This window comes from Eremomyces bilateralis (assembly GCF_010015585.1).
Source record: "Eremomyces bilateralis CBS 781.70 unplaced genomic scaffold P152scaffold_14, whole genome shotgun sequence".
NCBI lineage: Eukaryota > Fungi > Ascomycota > Dothideomycetes > Eremomycetales > Eremomycetaceae > Eremomyces > Eremomyces bilateralis.
The window spans coordinates 154095-172176 of record NW_022985080.1 but is presented as its reverse complement, the minus strand read 5'-3'; the positions used below and the strand labels follow the sequence as shown (position 1 = coordinate 172176).

At 52.2% G+C, this 18082-nt stretch overlaps 11 protein-coding genes across 11 annotated transcripts; 4 read left to right on the top strand and 7 right to left on the bottom strand.

The window, feature by feature from the left end:
* Window positions 1-64: 64 nt before the first annotated feature.
* P152DRAFT_399524 (uncharacterized protein) lies at window positions 65-388 on the bottom strand (the record flags this gene model as incomplete). The annotated part of the gene is made up of 1 exon (XM_033676520.1): window positions 65-388. The coding sequence occupies one exon, from the start codon at window positions 386-388 to the stop codon at window positions 65-67; it is 324 nt and encodes a 107-aa protein (XP_033532851.1).
* Window positions 389-670: 282 nt separating this feature from the next.
* P152DRAFT_65976 (uncharacterized protein) lies at window positions 671-1449 on the bottom strand. Its single transcript, XM_033683143.1, has one exon. The coding sequence runs from the start codon at window positions 1328-1330 to the stop codon at window positions 839-841; it is 492 nt and encodes a 163-aa protein (XP_033532850.1). The 5' UTR covers window positions 1331-1449; the 3' UTR covers window positions 671-838.
* Window positions 1450-2495: 1046 nt separating this feature from the next.
* Window positions 2496-2831, top strand: P152DRAFT_382617 (uncharacterized protein; the record flags this gene model as incomplete). Its single annotated transcript, XM_033675765.1, has 1 exon — window positions 2496-2831. A coding segment is annotated over one exon (336 nt), but the record flags the coding sequence as incomplete, so codon positions are not given.
* A 667-nt stretch (window positions 2832-3498) lies between these two features.
* On the top strand, window positions 3499-5065 carry P152DRAFT_399748 (NicO-domain-containing protein; the record flags this gene model as incomplete). The annotated part of the gene is made up of 6 exons (XM_033676532.1): window positions 3499-3711; window positions 3771-3854; window positions 3907-3992; window positions 4056-4325; window positions 4375-4766; window positions 4830-5065. The coding sequence occupies 6 exons, from the start codon at window positions 3499-3501 to the stop codon at window positions 5063-5065; spliced, it is 1281 nt and encodes a 426-aa protein (XP_033532848.1).
* A 22-nt stretch (window positions 5066-5087) lies between these two features.
* On the bottom strand, window positions 5088-6515 carry P152DRAFT_474828 (ketoacyl synthase domain-containing protein; the record flags this gene model as incomplete). Its single annotated transcript, XM_033681356.1, has 4 exons — window positions 5088-5255; window positions 5305-5673; window positions 5720-6417; window positions 6464-6515. The coding sequence occupies 4 exons, from the start codon at window positions 6513-6515 to the stop codon at window positions 5088-5090; spliced, it is 1287 nt and encodes a 428-aa protein (XP_033532847.1).
* A 236-nt stretch (window positions 6516-6751) lies between these two features.
* On the top strand, window positions 6752-8082 carry P152DRAFT_65630 (uncharacterized protein). Its single transcript, XM_033683140.1, has 2 exons — window positions 6752-6967; window positions 7018-8082. Exons 1-2 carry the CDS (start codon window positions 6899-6901, stop codon window positions 7837-7839), a joined length of 891 nt encoding a protein of 296 aa, XP_033532846.1. The 5' UTR covers window positions 6752-6898; the 3' UTR covers window positions 7840-8082.
* P152DRAFT_474826 (uncharacterized protein) lies at window positions 7968-8738 on the bottom strand (the record flags this gene model as incomplete). The annotated part of the gene is made up of 2 exons (XM_033681355.1): window positions 7968-8314; window positions 8381-8738. The coding sequence occupies 2 exons, from the start codon at window positions 8736-8738 to the stop codon at window positions 7968-7970; spliced, it is 705 nt and encodes a 234-aa protein (XP_033532845.1).
* A 452-nt stretch (window positions 8739-9190) lies between these two features.
* Window positions 9191-12176, bottom strand: P152DRAFT_459618 (heme peroxidase). The gene is made up of 2 exons (XM_033679720.1): window positions 9380-12176; window positions 9191-9322 (listed from the first exon to the last, which is right to left on the bottom strand). Exons 1-2 carry the CDS (start codon window positions 12168-12170, stop codon window positions 9294-9296), a joined length of 2820 nt encoding a protein of 939 aa, XP_033532844.1. The 5' UTR covers window positions 12171-12176; the 3' UTR covers window positions 9191-9293.
* An 87-nt stretch (window positions 12177-12263) lies between these two features.
* P152DRAFT_64982 (uncharacterized protein) lies at window positions 12264-12964 on the bottom strand. The gene has a single exon (XM_033683139.1). The coding sequence runs from the start codon at window positions 12795-12797 to the stop codon at window positions 12357-12359; it is 441 nt and encodes a 146-aa protein (XP_033532843.1). The 5' UTR covers window positions 12798-12964; the 3' UTR covers window positions 12264-12356.
* A 1686-nt stretch (window positions 12965-14650) lies between these two features.
* P152DRAFT_515202 (3-oxo-5-alpha-steroid 4-dehydrogenase family protein-like protein) lies at window positions 14651-15937 on the top strand (the record flags this gene model as incomplete). The annotated part of the gene is made up of 2 exons (XM_033682889.1): window positions 14651-14928; window positions 15024-15937. Exons 1-2 carry the CDS (start codon window positions 14886-14888, stop codon window positions 15935-15937), a joined length of 957 nt encoding a protein of 318 aa, XP_033532842.1. The 5' UTR covers window positions 14651-14885.
* Window positions 15938-16241: 304 nt separating this feature from the next.
* On the bottom strand, window positions 16242-18066 carry P152DRAFT_474823 (homocitrate synthase; the record flags this gene model as incomplete). Its single annotated transcript, XM_033681354.1, has 8 exons — window positions 16242-16808; window positions 16865-17325; window positions 17376-17439; window positions 17486-17566; window positions 17612-17661; window positions 17717-17788; window positions 17843-17935; window positions 17985-18066. 8 exons carry the CDS (start codon window positions 18064-18066, stop codon window positions 16242-16244), a joined length of 1470 nt encoding a protein of 489 aa, XP_033532841.1.
* Window positions 18067-18082: the final 16 nt, after the last annotated feature.

Below are 18082 nucleotides of genomic sequence, written 5' to 3'. Positions count from 1 at the left end.
TTGCCCATACAGCACGGTCTTGGCACGCAATCCCAATATCAAACTTGATTTGAATATCGCTATCTTACCACAGCGCAGTTTTTACGAAGTCCCCCTTGCTATCTACAAGTAATTGACATCTAGACGGCATCTCTGCGATCCTAACGCGTACCTCTTCCATTGAGATCTTGTCCCATTCATCAATTAGGACTTGCTTCAGCTCCGTAATCGATCGCCATACCCGTTTGCGTCCCCTCTGCTTTAGGATCCCCCAAAGTGCTTCAATCGGGTTTAGGTCTGGGGATTGTGGTGGATGCTTTATGCATGTAATCCAATGGGCATGTTTTAATGCCGACGCGACGTTAAATGACTGTGTACCGTGCGATGGATCGTTATCCTCTTGTAACATCATAAATGGTCCACAGACGTCAGCACCGAACGATCCGCGGTGGTATAAACGAGCAGCCTCAATACGCGCGATATAGGCTGGGAGAATATGCTTAGCATAATGCTCCTGGGTCATAGAATTCCCCTTCCGTTTGACCTGAATCTCGTGAGGTATTCTTGCCTTCCACTCTTGCAATCTAGAAGGGAACTGTTCGTCTGTCTCAGTCTGTTTTTGCCTAGGCTTTCTAGGCCTTCGTGGTTTTGGAAGATCCTCAGACTTGTCGTGATAGAAGATAAGACTGCTCTTTGAGTACCAATTGCAAGACGCAGCAATATGAAGTGCAACGCCCGTTTTCTGCGGCCGCTTTTGAAGATTCTCCGAATTATAACGTGTACCTTTTTGGCGTATAATTCACTGTTTCGGCTGCTCCGAAGGATCGTAGTGCATCTCGTCTGTAAATTCAATTGAGTCTCAATAGCCGATAAGAGGTTGTTCTCTTCCGAAGCGGCCATAGTCCTCCCGTAGCCTGCGATTCCGAGGAGAAACGGGTTTCCCCTGCTGTTCAACGAAACGGCCTGCATCCCGTCGATCTTTTAGATTGTTATGGAGGGCGCGACCGGTTGTAATATCGAGATTGAAATGCGTGATATTCGCTTCATATGGAAGCTCTCTTATAGGGTTCTGTGAAGATACAATAGCATCTAACTGAGGAGATGTAATAGCGCGGCGTCGCCCTAATCGGTCGCTGTTAGGGCGCGTTCGTCGGTAAGCCTCTTTTCCAATACGACGGCGTTGAGAAAGCCAGTAATTTGCTGTACGCCGAGGGAGGTCGAGCTTGCGGAGGATGTCTGACAATGGTTGATCTGCGGTACGGCTATCATAGGCTTCGAAAAACCTCGATTTTTGGATTGTAGTATATTCCTCGCGCCTAATCGGCCGATCTGGCGTAATCTGACGCTCCATGAAGAGAAAATGATGGACTTAGAGATGGGTTGAAGATTAAGGTCTGTTGGATATAGGTGTAGGAAAACGGGTGACGAGTGCCAAGGCGGGTTGTATGGGCAATCAATTTTTTCACCCACTGAGGGTTGGAGGGTTGGAGGGTTCCTCCGTTGTGAGCACAGATGGAAAGTTTGTCACAATTGTCAGTGCTTCATATCAGAAAGTTCAGATATCTCAATTCTCAACATGAACCCAATATTTTAAAGAAGTTCACTCCAGTTACGTGACGCTACATCGCATTCTTGTCGCCATTTAGCCGATGCTCTGCAATTCGTGCGCGATCAAGTCGTGCTTTATATACACGAATCCTCGACATTTCCTCCGGGCTGCCCAGGTCCAGTTTCTTGCACCAAGGCCTAATGTGCTTCGACTCCAGCAGTTCTCGAGCTCTACAATTCGCTTAGAACGGGATGTCCCCCCGGTTGTAAAACATACAAAAAGCGATTCACCGAAAAAACACGGAACCAAGTCCCAGTATTCAAAAAAACAGTCTCCTCAATCGCACAAGCAGGAGGACGGAATAAAATCCACGTATTCCAAAACAAAGCCTCCCCGATCGCACAAGCAGGATGCCGGAGCCAATTCCAAGTCTTCGAAAACAAAGCCTGCCCGGTCGCAGAAGCAGGATGGCGGAACAGGACCTGGTAGGAAGAGGCACACTAGAGAGCGGCCACACGCTCGGGGCAAGGGCAGCGTGGACTCTAAGAACAAGACTAAGGCTGGCAATCGGCTAAGCTCTGCCATTGGCTCAAGGGGGTCGAATATACGCAGAAGCAAGCCTTCTCTCCAAGATATGGCAAAGAGCTCAAAGAGTAGGAAGCCGGCTGTTGATGAGTCCGACGATCCAGTCGAGGCAAAGGAGCGGACGGGAAAAAAACTCACCCGGAGATTCATGCTGCCTGAGGTCCGCGAGCGGAAGAAGGGCGTACGACGCGAACGACGAGAAAAGGAGAGACAGGAAGCTATAGATGCCGGTGAAGATCCTAAGGATATCAAGGCCAAGCGGCACAAACAACGGGAAAAGGAGAGACAAGAAGCTGACGGAGCAGATGAGGATATTGATCTGAAGGCCAAGGCACCGACAGAGGCCGTTAAGAAATCCAAGAACGAAGTTTCCACTTTCAAGAAGACGGAATCCTGGCAGGTTCAGAAAGAGGCTCTGAAACGCAAATTCGGCGAGGAGGGCTGGAATCCACGGAAACGCCTCTCCCCCGACGTGATCGAAGGAATCCGCGCACTGCACTCGCAGTCCCCGGAGACGTTCACCACGCCCCTGCTCGCCCAGGAGTTCGAAGTCTCCCCCGAAGCCATTCGGCGGATCCTGAAGACCAAATGGCGTCCGTCGAACGAGCAGATGGAGGAGCGGAGGGAACGGTGGGAGAGGCGGGGGATCCAGGTGTGGGAGAAATATGCGCAGGAGAAGGGCATGAAGCCGCCGAAGAAGTGGAGGATATTAGGAGTGGGGAAGGGAGAGCCTGGTGAACCTCCGGTTTGGAGGAGGAGGCCGCAGGGATTTGGTGAGCCTCCTGAGAGCCAACCAGGTGGAACCGGAGGGAATGACAAGAGAGGAGAAGCAAAATAAGATCTGCTGGCGGATCCCGTCTGATGTCTCTAGGAGTATTGAGGTACGGTTGTAGCATTTCTTGTACAACAGTTTAAACATGTAATATATTGTCAATAACCGCTACTTAATGATAAGAAGCCATCGCTTGGCCCCCCGACTGCTATGGCTTTCACGACCCTGACAAATACATTTAGACTCGAAAGACCCTCATAATTCACAGTCTTTCAGATCCTATTTGTTATTATCTATTAAGTTATGACCAATTCAAGAATGATACAAGCAGCATTTGTCGCCCAATCATAGAGCATCCCCTCCAACTCCACTCAGCTTGGACGCCGAGAAAGGCCAAGAAATATTATGGGCATTATTTGATGTGCCCACAGCACTGATAACTGGCACATATTAAGATGCGTCCAAATTTATCCCGATTTTCTTGTGGTCTAGTCTGAAATACATACCAGCTTATTTAATGACTATATTGAGGAGGGAAATAAAACCTATCTTGGACGACCGATACCTCTTGACTGCCATGGCTACCTCAGCTGGCAATCCAGTAGCCCCGCCGATGCCGTATCAAGATGAAGCCGAAACAAGGCCTCCGTCCATCGACTCAATTGACGGAGGATCAAAAACATTACTTTCGAAATGTTATGACCAATTTGTAGCGGGACACTCGAAAGTGCCCCTTATTCGGCGATTACCAGCAAAGGCAGTGGGCATCATAGCACTGATATCTCTGGTGAACATCGTAGTGTGGGTTGCGGTAGGGGTGGTGTTGGTATGAATTCGCTCCCAAGCTTAGATGCCAGTGACACAGCAAGAATTGATAGTGGTCAGTCATTTCATGGATCGCTCGTGTCTACTGCCTTGTTGGCATATACTCTTGGGCTACGCCACGCCTTAGATGCAGATCACATCTCGGTAAGCTACCGCAAATTCAGCTCACTAGGCTGGAAAGGTTGACAATAGATAGGCAATCGATTTAATGACGAGGCGGTTGATCGCAGCGGGTCAGAAACCCGTGACGGTGGGCATGTTCTTCTCTCTCGGCCACTCCACGTACGTCCCTGCCTCTATTTCCATGTGAAATCTTTCATGATCTGACGGCAATTGGCGCGACAGCATTGTCATACTCACCTCCATCGCGGTTGCCGCTACGGCTTCCGCGGTCTCTGACAAGTTTGATGACTTCTCAAGGATAGGAGGGATCATCGGCACGTCGGTATCGGCCGCGTTCTTGATCCTTTTAGGGGTCGCAAATTGCTTCATTCTGTATAAGCTGATCAAGCAGTTGAATGCCATCATCTACGAAGGTGAGGATGAAGAGTTCCGACTGGTAGGTGGAGGATGTCTGTTTCACCTGATGAAGCGTCTCTTCAAGATTGTCGACCGGTAAGTGCGGAATCCAGTCCTAGTTCTGTGCATTGCTGACTTCGTTGAGACCATGGAAGATGTATCCCCTCGGGGTCCTCTTCGGGCTCGGATTTGATACTTCTTCTGAAGTTGCTCTTCTGGGCATCTCTTCCATAGAGGCGGTGAAAGGGACGTCAATGTGGCTGATCCTCGTCCTCCCACTATTGTTCACTGCGGGCATGTGTCTGCTTGACACCACGGATGGGGCTCTCATGATGAGCCTGTACACGATGACATCCCTTGCTCGCGACAAGATAGCGATCTTGTATTACAGCATCGTGCTGACCGTCATTACTGTGATCGTCGCGGTCGTTATCGGCGTCATTCAACTGTTGTCGCTATTAAGGAATGCACTAGGTGAGCCGGAAGGCCACTTCTGGGATGGCGTTGAGAGCGCAGGAGACCATTATGATGTAATAGGTGAGAATCAGCTCCACGATTTCCCTTTCGTTACGTACAACTAACAAGCGGGTTCGAACGCAGGCGGCTCCATCTGTGCGTCCTTCGTCGTATTCGGCCTGCTTAGCATGGTTGTCTATGGGCCGTGGAGGAGACGAGTTGATCGCATTCGTGATAGAAGGCAAACGGCGGTGCTGGAGACTGATGCCGAGGAAGTCCAGGCCGATGATCCAATTCTGTTTGTGGAGCCTACTTTGGATGAGGAAGCAGCCGGGAGCCCAACAAAAGGGGCCGAAGTTACTGTCGCACCGAAGCGGTGACACCTGGGAAGTCTCATCCATCTCATACCCGGGCGAAACAGAGCGATGCGTTCGTCCCGCCGAACCCGAAGCTATTGGTGATGGCAACAGAGATGTCCTTCCTCTGCGGCTCGTTCGGGACATAGTTGCAATTAAATTGCTCCAGAGGATCCGCTGGGTTGTCCTGATTCAATGTTGGCGGAAGTGTACCCTAACATATTATTAGCTACACGACCAACTTGTATAGGATCTCAACTCACATGATAGAGAGCTAGAATGGTGAAAATTGCCTCGACTGCGCCCGCCGCACCCAGAAGATGACCAATAGCACCCTTGACGCTACTGATATTGATGTCTTCTGGGCGATCATGGCCTTCCTCTCCGAGAAGGAGATTCTTCACAGCACGATTTTCGGCAGCGTCACCGAGCACGGTGGACGTAGCATGGGCATTGACATAGCCAACCTCCTTAGGCTTTATGCCAGAATTTCTCAATGCACGCTTCATAGCCAAGTAAGGACCTTCGCCATCTTCACGAGGCGCAGTCATATGATATGCATCGGAGGAGACGCCGTATCCCTTGACTTCCGCATAGATGCGAGCATTTCGTCGTTTGGCGTGCTCCAGTTCCTGCAGTAGTTAGGCACTGTTCGCGATGTTGAATTGAGATACTTACTTCAAGCACGACAACCCCAGTTCCCTCCCCTATAACAAACCCGGCTCGGTCCCTATCGAATGGTCTCGACGCGAGATTAGGGGCCTCATTCCAATCGGTCGCCAAACTTCTCGCTCTTGCAAATCCTGCCATTGCCAATGGGTGAATGCATGACTCTGCTCCACCTGCGACCATGACGTCGGCATCTCCAAATGCCACCATCCTTGCTGCATCGCCTATTGCATGCGCCCCAGTAGTGCAAGCCGTGGTAGCCGCATGATTTGGTCCTTTCAAACCGTACTTCATGGACACATGCCCGGCTGCCAGATTGATCAACAGACGGGGCACGAATAATGGAGATACCTTGCGATATCCGGACTTGGCAAAGGCAAGTGAGGTTGAGTAGACATCTTCCAGGCTTCCAATGCCGGAACCGATATATACCCCAGTTGCTTCGCAGTCTTCCTGGCTTTTCGGCTCCCAGCCGGAGTCAGTGAGCGCTTCGTCGGAAGCAGCCATGGCAAATTGGGCGAAATCGGCCATCTTGCGTAGCTCCGAAGAGGAGAGCCATTCCTGAGGATCCCATCCGCCATTGGCTTTGGAGCCAAGTGGCACATACGCGGCAATTTGAGATGGGATGGACGGGAAGCGGGCTTTATCGCGAAGAGCCACTACTCCGCATTTCTTATTGAGCAGTTGAGTCCATGATTGCCGGACACCTAAGTTTGTTAGAGACGTGTCTGCTATGGAGGAGAATATACAAACCGACTCCAAGAGGCGTTAAAGCTCCAAGCCCGGTCACGACCACTCTCCTCATTTCACCTCACCAAGAAGCTCAGTTGAGCTAGAAGTTTTAGGATCTGTAATATACACTCGGGGCATTGTTGATCAATATTGGCTACTTGTATTTAAGGAGACCAGAACGTCTCAACCAAGTTGGATGCTGTCAATCTCACAAGCAGACTTGGTGCCTTTCAGCCTGAGGCCAATATCCAACGATCGTGCGATGATCAGCCAGACGGGGGTTGTGGATCTCTGACTTCAACCAAAAAGTTTCGAGGTCATTGACATATTCAGGCTTAAGCCGCGCACCAGAATCAATCCTACATCAACGTGAGCTATGTACATATTGTAATTACGACAAGATCTATTCTTCCCTTTCTATTTCTCCATCGCAACTCTCCTTTGCACTTCGGCAGCATGAACCCCTCGTGGACATGTCGAGCATGTCTCCGCTCAGTCCGAGCCCAATGGGCGCCTTTTATACCCGTGAGTTACAATGGCCTAGATCCAATGGTATAAGATGCTGATGATACTAGAATTTCCAGTCGTCATCGTCCCTTTTACCGCTTACCCGCTTCAACTCCTCTCAATCCCAAGCCCAGGCCCAAGAGCAGACGAAAGGGTCCTCTCCGAATCGACCTTCCCGACCGACTCCCGTTCAGCGTGTCGCCAAAGTCCTGCAAAACCGCGCTCCCGCTATGGTTGAGACATACCATGCATTTGGCGCCACGGAACATCTGTATAAAGAATGCGCAAGTCAAGCCATCTACAACGTCCCTCAAGCCCGCGACAAATCCCTGGGCGAGATCCCTCTTTCAAAAAGCGGCAAACACCTCGGTGTGGGCGAAGGGTGGTGGTACGACGAATTGAAACTCGAGCCGACCTTCAGCACATGGGCACATGTGACTTTCCTACACATGTATCTTTTGACCGTGCGGTTCCGGATGTTTCCACCCGAGTACGCGACCACTTGGCACCAGCATCTAACGGACCATTTCTTCCACGACGCCGAAGCGAAAATGGAGGTGCTCCACCTGATGACGATGCGAGGCATGAGGAATAAGTTCCTCAAAGACCTTTTCACACAGTGGAGAGGCTGTCTGGTGTCTTACGACGAGGGCCTCGTCAAAGGGGACGCTGCCCTTGCCGCTGCCGTTTGGCGGAATTTATTCCAGGGCGAAAAGGACGTGGATTTCGTGGCCTTGGCGCAGGTGGTGAGTTACATGCGAAGGGTCATCGCGGGGCTAGATCAGCTGTCCGACGGAGAGGTTATTGAGTCGGGCTTGAAATTTGGACACGTGGATCAGGAGAAGCCGATGGTGCTGATGAAGAGCAGGTTAATGGACTCGGGCTCATGAGTCCTGGTCCTTCATCAGCAGCATGGCGTTTGGGGAAGGCTGTGGAGCGGTTACGATATCGTAAGTCCACGCTCTTGTATATGTAACTTGTATCACTGTCGCTGCACTGTATCATTATGACCAACTATCTAAATTTTCGCTGTTCGGGGTTCTCCATACCCCACCGCACGCTCGAGTTTGAAGACCCTCATCTTCGCAGCCTTCACGTCCCCTTTAACCTTTTTGGCCCATTCGGTCGCCGCGCTCTCGGCAAACTCTTTGCCTCCAAATCCATCTACGGTGTCGAAATCATTCACCCCTAGATATTTTATGGGCTGGGTCATACCCCCGATCTTATTTCCAGCCTTGTATCTCAGCGAGCGGCGATGCCCCGGGATTTTTGCCACCATGTCAAGATGCTCTTTCCGATACCACTGGTCCATGTCCTCCTCATCCCCAACTTCAATTTCAACCCAGAGAATGACAGGAGCGGGATCTATTAGAGCTTAGCCCAATATCTTTGTAGGATACATACCTCCCGAGGGGGATGGATCAAACTCACCATCACCCGTCTTCAATGGGTCATACTCCTGAATCAGCTCATACTGCCTCACGTCTACCTCACCACATTCCAAGGATGGCCTTGGCAAAACGTCACTATCATGTCGTATTTTGGCAGCCCCTGGCGTTGAAAGCGGCCTTTGGTGAGGCGATTGATAAATGACGGTGAAGTTCAGCGGCTCGCGCTTGGTAGGTGGAGCTCCAGGATAATCAAACGTTTCTTTATAAACCAGCCCCTTGGTCGCGACACCGCAGCTGATGACATCGGGGATGTGCTCTTCGCTGTAGAACTTGGACCAGAGGTCATCGTCGACAGTGGTGGCACGGGAGTTGGCGACAAGAATGTATGGGGATGGCATCTTCGCGGTGGAATCGAAATAAGACCAAACCAAAACTTTAATGGAAAACTGATCTATTTGTCTAGGGCAAACATTATACTTACCGTGGCATACAGGCGGTGCAACTATCTTATACTAGGGGTGCGGGCTGGATCAGACACTGGAGTTTCACACAGGACGGAACCCGAAGAGGGGAGACTGAATACGAGATACAACCGATTCGCAGTACAGCAAGATATGGGCGGGGACGAAATCATGAACCGAGGTACTCCAAATTGCACTCTGAAATGGAAAAGGCTGAAAAGGATAATTATTCCTTAAACACTTAATTTGGAGTGAACTGTGTTCATAGCTTAAGCATTCAGAACTACAGACGAAAGGGCTGCATATCCAAAAATATGTACCGGACATCAACAATTCCAGAGGCAAGGATCTCGATGCTGCTCGATCCAAATTTTGCCCCATAGATCATCCAAAGGACACCCGTCTATAAATCGGAAGTATCTGGCGAGAAATAGCTTAGATCCGACCACCACCAAAGATAGCAACGATAATCCTGACCGGTTCAGATTACCTTCACTCGTCATCCCAATTTGCTTTGAGAGCTATAAAAGGGTTAGTAAACCATTGTGTTCTATGCACTTGGAAAGGCATGCACTTACAGCAAGGGAATGGGAAGAACGAATCCCAATTCTCGGTCAAATACGCATGATAACTCCACTCCTCAGGCAAGTCCTCGTGGCCCTTCACGATTTTCTTCACCTTCTGCACCTTCCCTTGCGGGCCCTTCGCGGGGCGGAGGTTCGGCAACGCGCCGACGACCTTCAGCATGGACGTGAGCGAAATCCGCGTCATCGCCAGACCCAGGCATTCGTGCGGGCCTTGGCCGAGGAAGATGTACTTGTCGATCGGCCGGGTCAGGTCCACCTTCTTGGGGTTCGGGAACGCCGCGGCGTCGTGTGAGGCGGCGCGGAGGTTCACCATCACCACGTCACCGGGCTTCAGGTGGACCTCGTGGTTGCCGTCCTGGACGGTAGTTGGCGTTGCGACGGCGCGGAAAACGCCCGTCTCTCCGTACAGTCGAGCACCTTCTAGAACGTAGTGCATGAGCTTGTCGAATGCCTCGTCGGAATCCTGGAGGGCCAGCTTCCGGATTTCAGGAAGGTGTTTCTGTCCCTCTGGGACCGTGAGGTAGAACTCCAGGATCTGGCCGAAGAGTTGGCCTTGGTTTGGGATCATACCACCCGCAGTGCCCAAAATATGACCCCAGACGAGCTTCTTCACATCCATGCCCGACTCCAGGAGGCGTTTAGTGAGCTGGAGCCCGTAGTCAGTGAGGGGAGACGGTTTCGGGAATATGGCGGAGAAGAGCTGGTTAAAGATACCGCCGAGCTTGACTTCCGTGACGTTGGCCTCCACCAGTTGACCCAGCGCATGGGTGGCCTTGTACGCCTTTTGTCGGAGTGGGAAAGAGTTCGCGGGATCGAGGTCGAAGAAGACGCAGATGAAAACTCCGGCCATGATGAGATACATCTCGGATTCGGTGAAGACCCCGAGAGGACGCTCTTTGGTCTTCAAAGGGAGTGACCACAGATCCGAGCCGAAGTGGACGTGGGCAAGGTTGCCGACGTCGCGGATGATGTCCACTTGATTTACCCCGGCCAGCTTGTATGACTTCTCCTTGATGAGCTTCTTCGTGATGTCCAGGTAGTACTCCTTAACCTGCTTCTCCCATTCTTGGACGTACAGAGACTTGTGCATCATTTTGCGAGACTCGGCATTTTTCGGTCCATCACCCGACAGCATGAAGTCCTTCGCGGCGGGCCCCATAAGGAACTCTATGGCAGGCCCCCAAGTCACTTTGAATGTTTGCTGATCGTTCAAAACCTTCGAGGCAGCTGCATAGCTAAACACCATAGACGGGTCGTTGGTCTTCTTCGGCCTCTCAAAGTCATACAGATGGGCGGTTTCCAAGACGGTAAGAACATCCTTCATCTTGGACGGGACGGTCATCGGATAGTGTGCGTAAACCGAATTTTGCTTGAAGTGCTTGGGGAACGCCCTCAAGAATAGCTTGAAGAACACGCAGCCATTGTCAATGGTATTGTCACCCTGCACTTCATGGAAACCCCAGTTGGTCAGCTTCTTCGGGTGGTAATCGACCGTATAAAATCGGTCACCGCGCACAAGCGCAACCGCATCAGACAGAACAGCCCGTGAAATTGTGAACGACGGGGTGAGACCTGCACCAGGGACCATAGGGATCTTCGCTTCCTCGGCGATGAGTCCTGGATATAGTTCGACGTAGTCGGGGTGGTCATAGAGCCGCTTCAACTGATCCGCAACATGTGGATCGGAGTTGATGTCTTCGAACGTCTCGTGTGGAGTGAGTCCGAAGTACTTCCTAAACTCATTCAGGGATGCAACGTTCCAGACCCGAGCTTGTTGGATGCCCAGCACCTCCACGGCCTTCATGACAGCGGGAACACGCTGGGCTCCATACGAGTTGGCGCAGTCCTCGATGCCCTCGGTGATGATCTTCACGAGATCATCGTCGTCGAAGGTGCCATCTTCCTGGCGCTCGAGGCGAGCAAACGGTCGCTCGGAAGGGTCCTCGGAGATTTGCTTATCTAGCTCGGAAAGACGGACGACGAAATCATGCCAGCTAACGTCATCGGGCTTCTTACCCTCAAACAGCTCCTGGAAGAAATCTTCGGTCCATTTCTCGTCTCGCTCCGAAATTGTCGAGTGCCATCTGTAGACGAGATTGAATTCAGCAGAAACCTGATTGCCCTTGCCCTTCTCGAGGTCTTTGATATCGGCACGGGGATCGAGCTTCCAATTGCTGTTGGTCTGGTTGAGATTCAGAATGGTGCGGACGTAGTCGGCGAGGATGATGTTGACGTAAAGACCACAAGTGATCAGTCGACCTGTTTGGAAGAGATCCTCATCGTATTGCTCCCATGTTTTTGCCCTCTTTCCAGTCGCCCCCTCCTTTGGCTTGGTGAACTGGCCGCCCTCATTGATCAGAGCGAGCTGATCGACTATGTAGTTGTGGAACCTGTTGAACATGATCAACAAGACGCCAACGCCGGGTGGGAACGCCAGCAATCTCTTCTCAGCAAAGCAATCCGGCTTGATCTTTCCGTCTTTGAAAGTACGCATCGATTTCTGTTCCTCCCAGAAGCTACCGTATAGGGGAGACAAATCCAGGTACGAGGATGTGTTCGAGACCCTAAAATCCTCACGGTCCGTCCTGAAGAGGTCGTGAATGATTATGGATGCGAGGTAAAACAAAACACTGGAGATCTTGTTCGGGTGATCCTCGCGCACTTTCCGTGACATGAGGCTATCGAAGATGACCTCAGGATCAGGTCGGACGCCCGGTTGCATGGTTTGCGGCGTAACGCTGCGGGCGTATGGTGTGCCGGCTTTACCCAAGTTCGGGTGCATGAAGCTCTGTTCTTGTTAGTGCGGTACTGCGTACGGAAGACGGGAGGGTACATTGTTGGACCCATCTGCAGAGCGATACTGCCAGTCCTTTCCCAAGTATCTATAAGGGGTCAGATAACAGCTGGAGACTGCTCGTAACAAGCTCTTACGATTGCGGTGGATGATCCAGATCATTCCACAGCTGTGTCAGGAAATTATTCGTGATGTCGGCGCCCATCTTCGAGTTATCGGGAAAGTCTGCGGCGCACTACCTCCATAGTCAGAATCAATGTTCAACTCCAACCACTGAAGACGAGGTGGTGGTACCTGGATCAATCGCTCCATAAAGTAGCTTTTGTCGTCCACCAATTCTCCATTCTTGGTGTGCGAAAATGCCTCCAAGAGTGTGGTGATATCCTGGATACCAAGGTGGCTCAGATCCGACAAATTATCCGTCACCTTCTTGACGATCGCTGGCGTATCGTCCTGCAACTTGAGGTGCGATCCATTTCCGGTCTGGTCAGGGACGGGCTTGCGGATGTTGCTCATGAGCTCGGCAAATTTCTTGAAGTTGGTATCGATCGAGGAACGGATCTTTTCGATGTCGCTGGGGACGACCGGCTCATTTTGCGGTTTGATGTCGGACATTTTGGTGGTTTCGCCCAATGGGGACTTGGAATGTATTAGCCATTGGAGCGACCTCCGAGCCCAAGTGGATATTATGGCACGAAGAAAGTCTTTATTCCTGTATGATAGAGCTCCTCAATGTGCCAAATTCCACAACTATCAGAAGCAATGAAATACCGAGAAATAAAGGCACCTACTGTCACGGAAGTTGTCGTGCCTCCTACTTTTGTGCTTAGACGAGCAGTCTCCAACCCCACGAACACTTGATAAAGCTCGCGAACTCAAAATCGAGGCAATTGGCCTCGAAGCGTGCTTAACTCAATACTTTACTTGATTCAAAAATGCGAGACGCTATTAGACAGCGCTGGTAGGCAGTGTAACAGTGGTACTGCTCAAAAATAACTGAAATTTGAAGGCGCTGGGACAATGCAACCGAACACAAGGAGGATGAATTCGATAGCTCTTGAGATTGAACAGGAGCAAGAAAAGAACACCGCACCTCGAGCTCACCGAGAAGCTATATACAGCAGCGTAGTCCGTCATCGACCCATTGTTGTCGCTCGAGCACACCCCATGCCCGGAGAGATCGAGACAAGACGCCTCAAACGCCTTCATGCTCCCGGATTCCAGGGTTGCCAGCTGAGGCTGAGCTGCCCTGGCTATCCGAGAACAGAAAGAATAAATCTTTCCGTTTCCTGTAGGCTGCAGGGAAGAACATGCATTGACGGGGCTGCCGCTGCAGGGTCGCACAACTCGCGATGGTGCTGGCCTGCCACACCGGCGTTCGGATGAGGGGCGAATCAGCATCGTGGGGATTACGCTGTTGGAGTTGCCGGTGACCTGGTTGGGGGACCACCCCGCTAGCGGGGTATACCAGCTGGGTAAGGAGGCGATGCCGCGATGGCCATTAGGCAGGTGAAGTGGAGTGGAGATAATCCTCTCCAGGACTCTAGATCTGAATGGAGCCGATGGTGTTCATAGGACGCTTCGGGCTGACGGATAGGGTAGGTCTGAGATGTACGATTGATCATGACAGCTTACAGTACTTGGAAAGAAGCATGACTTGGGCGAATGAGGACTTGACGATCATGTGTACTCTGTAAACATGAATGCGGGCATGTTGGACGATACTGCAACTTAGAATGCAGTACGAAGTGCCTTTTCTGGCGGGAGGGTATCTGTAATTCTGTATCCCCGCGAATCTGACGGCCTCGTCCGGCGAAGCTGACGAAGGGCCAAGGGGACTTCATGGCGGTGATGAGATGGTCTCATTGGTTTCATTGGTTTCATTGGTCTCATTGGTCTCATTGAGAATGCAGGTATACAGATGCCTGTTTGAACCGGAGCCAGAAGGAAAGTCGGTGTTGAAAAGCATAGTTGATGAGGGACAAGGGGGAGATCTTCGATCAGCTGAGAACGCCATTATTGATGCGAGCATATTATGGGGAAACCGAGTGGCTGGTCATGGCTTTATTGAAACTGAAAGACATCCAAGGGTGTATATTGTTGCCTACCCGGGGACCTATGATGGTGATGAAACTTGAGGCCGTCGGCAAGTGCGCAAGGTCGTCCCTTTGCCTGGTTTCCAGTTTTCTCACTCTCTGGCCTCTTTATGATTATCGACTGACGGGACAGATCGACTACATCACTACATGCGGCGGTAGACTGATTTGAATTTGATATTGGTGCCTGACGGCCTGAGGCGCTTTAACAGCAACACAACTGCAACAGGAAGCCAGTCGTCATCATCAAATTGCGTCAGGCTATCCGTATAACCACTACAATTAGTGATGGAGGTAACTCTGCTATCAATTGAGGAGGCAATTAGTTTTTGGAAATGGAAAGGAGGAATAAAGTCTCAACTGACAATAATTGGTGCCGGAGCTTTCGTATACCGTTAACATGGAAGGGTAGATAACAGCAATGTCTTCTAGCATGGTGACCAAGACATCAAACATGGCAGGGAAACTTGGTGCGGTCCTGCTTCCACCATCAAACAACCCTTCAACTTCAACAAAACTTTCTTCCCGTCCATACCTGAGCTACGCCATCATCTCCACAGTCTCGAGTGATTTGTTGACCCAGTAGATTAAGTCGAAGTCTCTGAGAATGTCGGAAGATAGAGAAATTACGGTGCTCACCCGCCCTCGCGGTATGTCGCGGCCCTACCCCCGAATCCCATATCATCCACTCCATCCATATCCCATCTCACTCCCATTCACCAGCGATTCATGCTAATATCCCCAGGCAAACCCATCCCCCGCCTCCCCGACTCCGTTCCCCTCCCCATCTCCTCCCCTACCGCCGCCCTCTACACCTCCCTCGCCAAGTCCACCGGCCACACCCCCCACCGCCTCCGCCTCACCAAAGGCAGCGACGGCTCCCCCCTCCCCAACTCCTCCACCACCACCCTCGCCTCCACCGGCCTTCGCGACCGCTCCGTCGTCCACGTCAAAGACCTCGGCCCCCAAATCGCCTGGCGCACCGTCTTCATCGTCGAATACCTCGGCCCTCTCCTCATCCATCCCCTCCTCTACTCCCTCCGCCTCTCCCCCGCGTCCCCCTTCGCGCCCGCCGGCGTCCGCGCCTCCGAATTGCAAACCGCCTCTCTCGCCCTGGTGTGCCTGCATTTCCTCAAGCGCGAGTGGGAGACCGTCGCCGTGCACCGCTTCTCGGCCGCGACGATGCCCGCACGCAACATCGTGAAGAACTCGGGGCACTACTGGCTGCTCTCGGGCCTGCTGGTCGCGTTCTTTACCTACTCGCCGTCGGTGTCGAACCCGATATCTGCGGTCGCGGCGCCGGGCGCGAGCGTCTGGGATCCGCTGCCTCTCGCCGGGATAGCGCTGTTCGCGGTGGGGGAGGGGCTGAATCTGGTGACGCATTTGAAGCTGTCGAATTTGCGGCCGGCGGGGACGACGACGCGGGGGATCCCGCGGGGATTTCCGCTGTTTGAGACGGTGACGTGTCCGAACTATACGTTCGAGTTGCTGGCGTGGTTGGGGATGGCGCTGGTGAATCGGAGCTGGACGACGGTGGTGTTTGCAGTGGTGGCGGGGGCGACGATGGGGCTGTGGGCGCAGAAGAAGGAGCGGAGATATCGGAAGGAGTTTAAGGAGTATAAGCGGAAGAGGTCGGTGATGATTCCGTTCGTGTTCTGAGTGTCGGAATGGCGGAGGGCGATCAGACAGCGCGTCAGAATACTGTAAATTAGCGGTTTCAATATTATGGGGCTGAAACTTATCAACATGGGGTTACGCGGTTGAGCATATATACAAAGCTATAGTTATGTTCATGGACGGTTTATATTGATCATATGCAGCATTAGAAAATCAAAATGCTGTAACTGTAGAAACGCCGAAGCCCATTTAATGATGAAGCTTTTGTGATCAACCCGAAAGAATGGGCGGGCTCTTATGCACAATAAATATCTTTTTGATTCCGAAGCGATTGTAAGGTATCCAATCATGCCGCCACCTGCTTCACCTTCTTCACTGCCGTCTCCAGCGCGATCTGATCCACCTCATCCAACCCCCTCTTGTTCTTCACCTCATTCAACGCCTTCTCCGCACCCTCCAGCTTCGCCATCTCCTCCTCTGTCATGTTCGGCAGCAGCGGCCGCTCCGTCTCCGCGGACAGATTGAAGTGGAACGCGCGGATGACGCTGTCGGCATCGTCGATGGCGATGGGCCGGACGTCGGCGAGGGCCTTGATCTTAACGGTCACGGCCTTGACCTGGGCGTCGGTCATGGAGAGGCCGAGCTGCTCGACGCGCGACTTGATGGCGTTCCAGCCGGTCAGGCGCGAGGCGAAGTGCACGTAGCGCGACATGCCGAAGTCGGCGGGGTTGATGATCTCGTAGGTGGAGGGGTTGTTGAGGATGGCCTTGGCGTGGATGCCGGCCTTGTGGGTGAAGGCGCAGAAGCCGGTGATGGGGTTGTTGAAGGGGATGTTGACCTCCACCGCCTCGGCGACCATGTCTTCGATCTCCTTGATCTTGTGGAGCTTGTACTTGGAGGTGACGTAGTCGTGCTGGGTAATGTCAGTTGAATGAAGATATCAAGCGCCACGGTAGGATGGAAACGTACATCGGCGACTATCATGCGTGCCATCAGTCCTCCTAATGGAGTAATGCCATTCCGTTCGCCAATTCCGATCACACTCGTATCGACGTGCGTCGCGCCCGCCTCCAAAGCACAGTAGGCGTTGGCGATAGCACAGCCGGTGTCGTTGTGGAAATGCGTCTCGATATCGCACGACACGACGCCTCGCAGGGTTCGGACGAGATCGTACACCTGTCGCGGCGTCGCGCAGCCGACGGTATCGGCGATACCCACGCGGTTGACACCGACCTTGTTGACGGCCGAGTAGACGGACAGCAGATCCACGAGGTCGGAGCGGAAGGAGTCTTCGGAGGAGAAGCGGATTTCCAGGCCCTTGGACTTGACGAAGTTGATGACTTCGATGGCGGTGTTGATGATGTAGGTCATGTCCTTGCCGTGGCTGTGCTCACGGAGATAGCTGCTGGTGCCGATGACGACGTCCACGCCTGTTGATTGTTAGTCTTGCGGGGCGTCCGTTGCGGGAATCCATTCATACCATCAACACCGGTCTCTACGGCTATCCGTGCATCGTCCATATGGCATCGGACGTGTGTGAGGACCTATGACCTGTTAGCCTTGCTTTTGATTTTGGGCACCCTATCGTACCTTAGCCTTAAGCCCGAGCTTGCAGATGGCCTCGCAGTCCTTGCGCGATTGCTCGCTTGCCGCCGGTGACGTCAGTTCAATCTGCACTGGTTAGCTTGGGCTTCATGGAAGCGGCGGAATACATACGTAGTCGACTCCGAAGTCATCCAGGGCCTTCGCGATCTTGATCTTGGTTTCTATGGGCATGACTCAGTCTCCGTTTCCTCGTTTTACTGCAAAAGAACCGCATACCAGTGTCAAAGAAGGCATTTGCGAATTGCTCGCCCTCTCGCAGTGTGGACTCGATAATTTTAAATCGAGAGACTGCATTGGATTAGTCCAGTCATCGTGCCAGGCGTCGAGGGATATGTTGCGAACCGTTTGAGAGGAAGTCTCCAACCGGAGCATATGGGTTCTTGTGTGTCGGATGCGGATTTTGCGATGTTTCTATGGCCGTATATCCTTTGTGGTCTTTAGAAATCAGTCCAATTGCTCGAAATGGACTGAATTGTAGACGTACCGGCTCCATTTGCCTTCCCATTGGCACCGTTCGTCTGTCCATTGGAGTTGCCATTGGCCGGGGGATCCGCCGTCGGGCACATGTTGAAAGTCGGTGAG

What these genes read in the sequence shown, in the direction of transcription:
- P152DRAFT_459618 (XM_033679720.1), bottom strand. Translation starts at nt 12,170, where the DNA reads ATGCACCCGAACTTGGGTAAAGCCGGCACACCATACGCCCGCAGCGTT. An exon ending in GTTCTTCCCATTCCCTTGCT is followed by an intron (nt 9,323 to 9,379) that starts GTAAGTGCATGC and finishes ACCCTTTTATAG; the next exon opens with CTCTCAAAGCAAATTGGGAT.
- P152DRAFT_65630 (XM_033683140.1), top strand. Translation starts at nt 6,899, where the DNA reads ATGAACCCCTCGTGGACATGTCGAGCATGTCTCCGCTCAGTCCGAGCC. An exon ending in AATGGGCGCCTTTTATACCC is followed by an intron (nt 6,968 to 7,017) that starts GTGAGTTACAAT and finishes TGATGATACTAG; the next exon opens with AATTTCCAGTCGTCATCGTC.
- P152DRAFT_65976 (XM_033683143.1), bottom strand. Translation starts at nt 1,330, where the DNA reads ATGGAGCGTCAGATTACGCCAGATCGGCCGATTAGGCGCGAGGAATAT.
- P152DRAFT_64982 (XM_033683139.1), bottom strand. Translation starts at nt 12,797, where the DNA reads ATGTCCGACATCAAACCGCAAAATGAGCCGGTCGTCCCCAGCGACATC.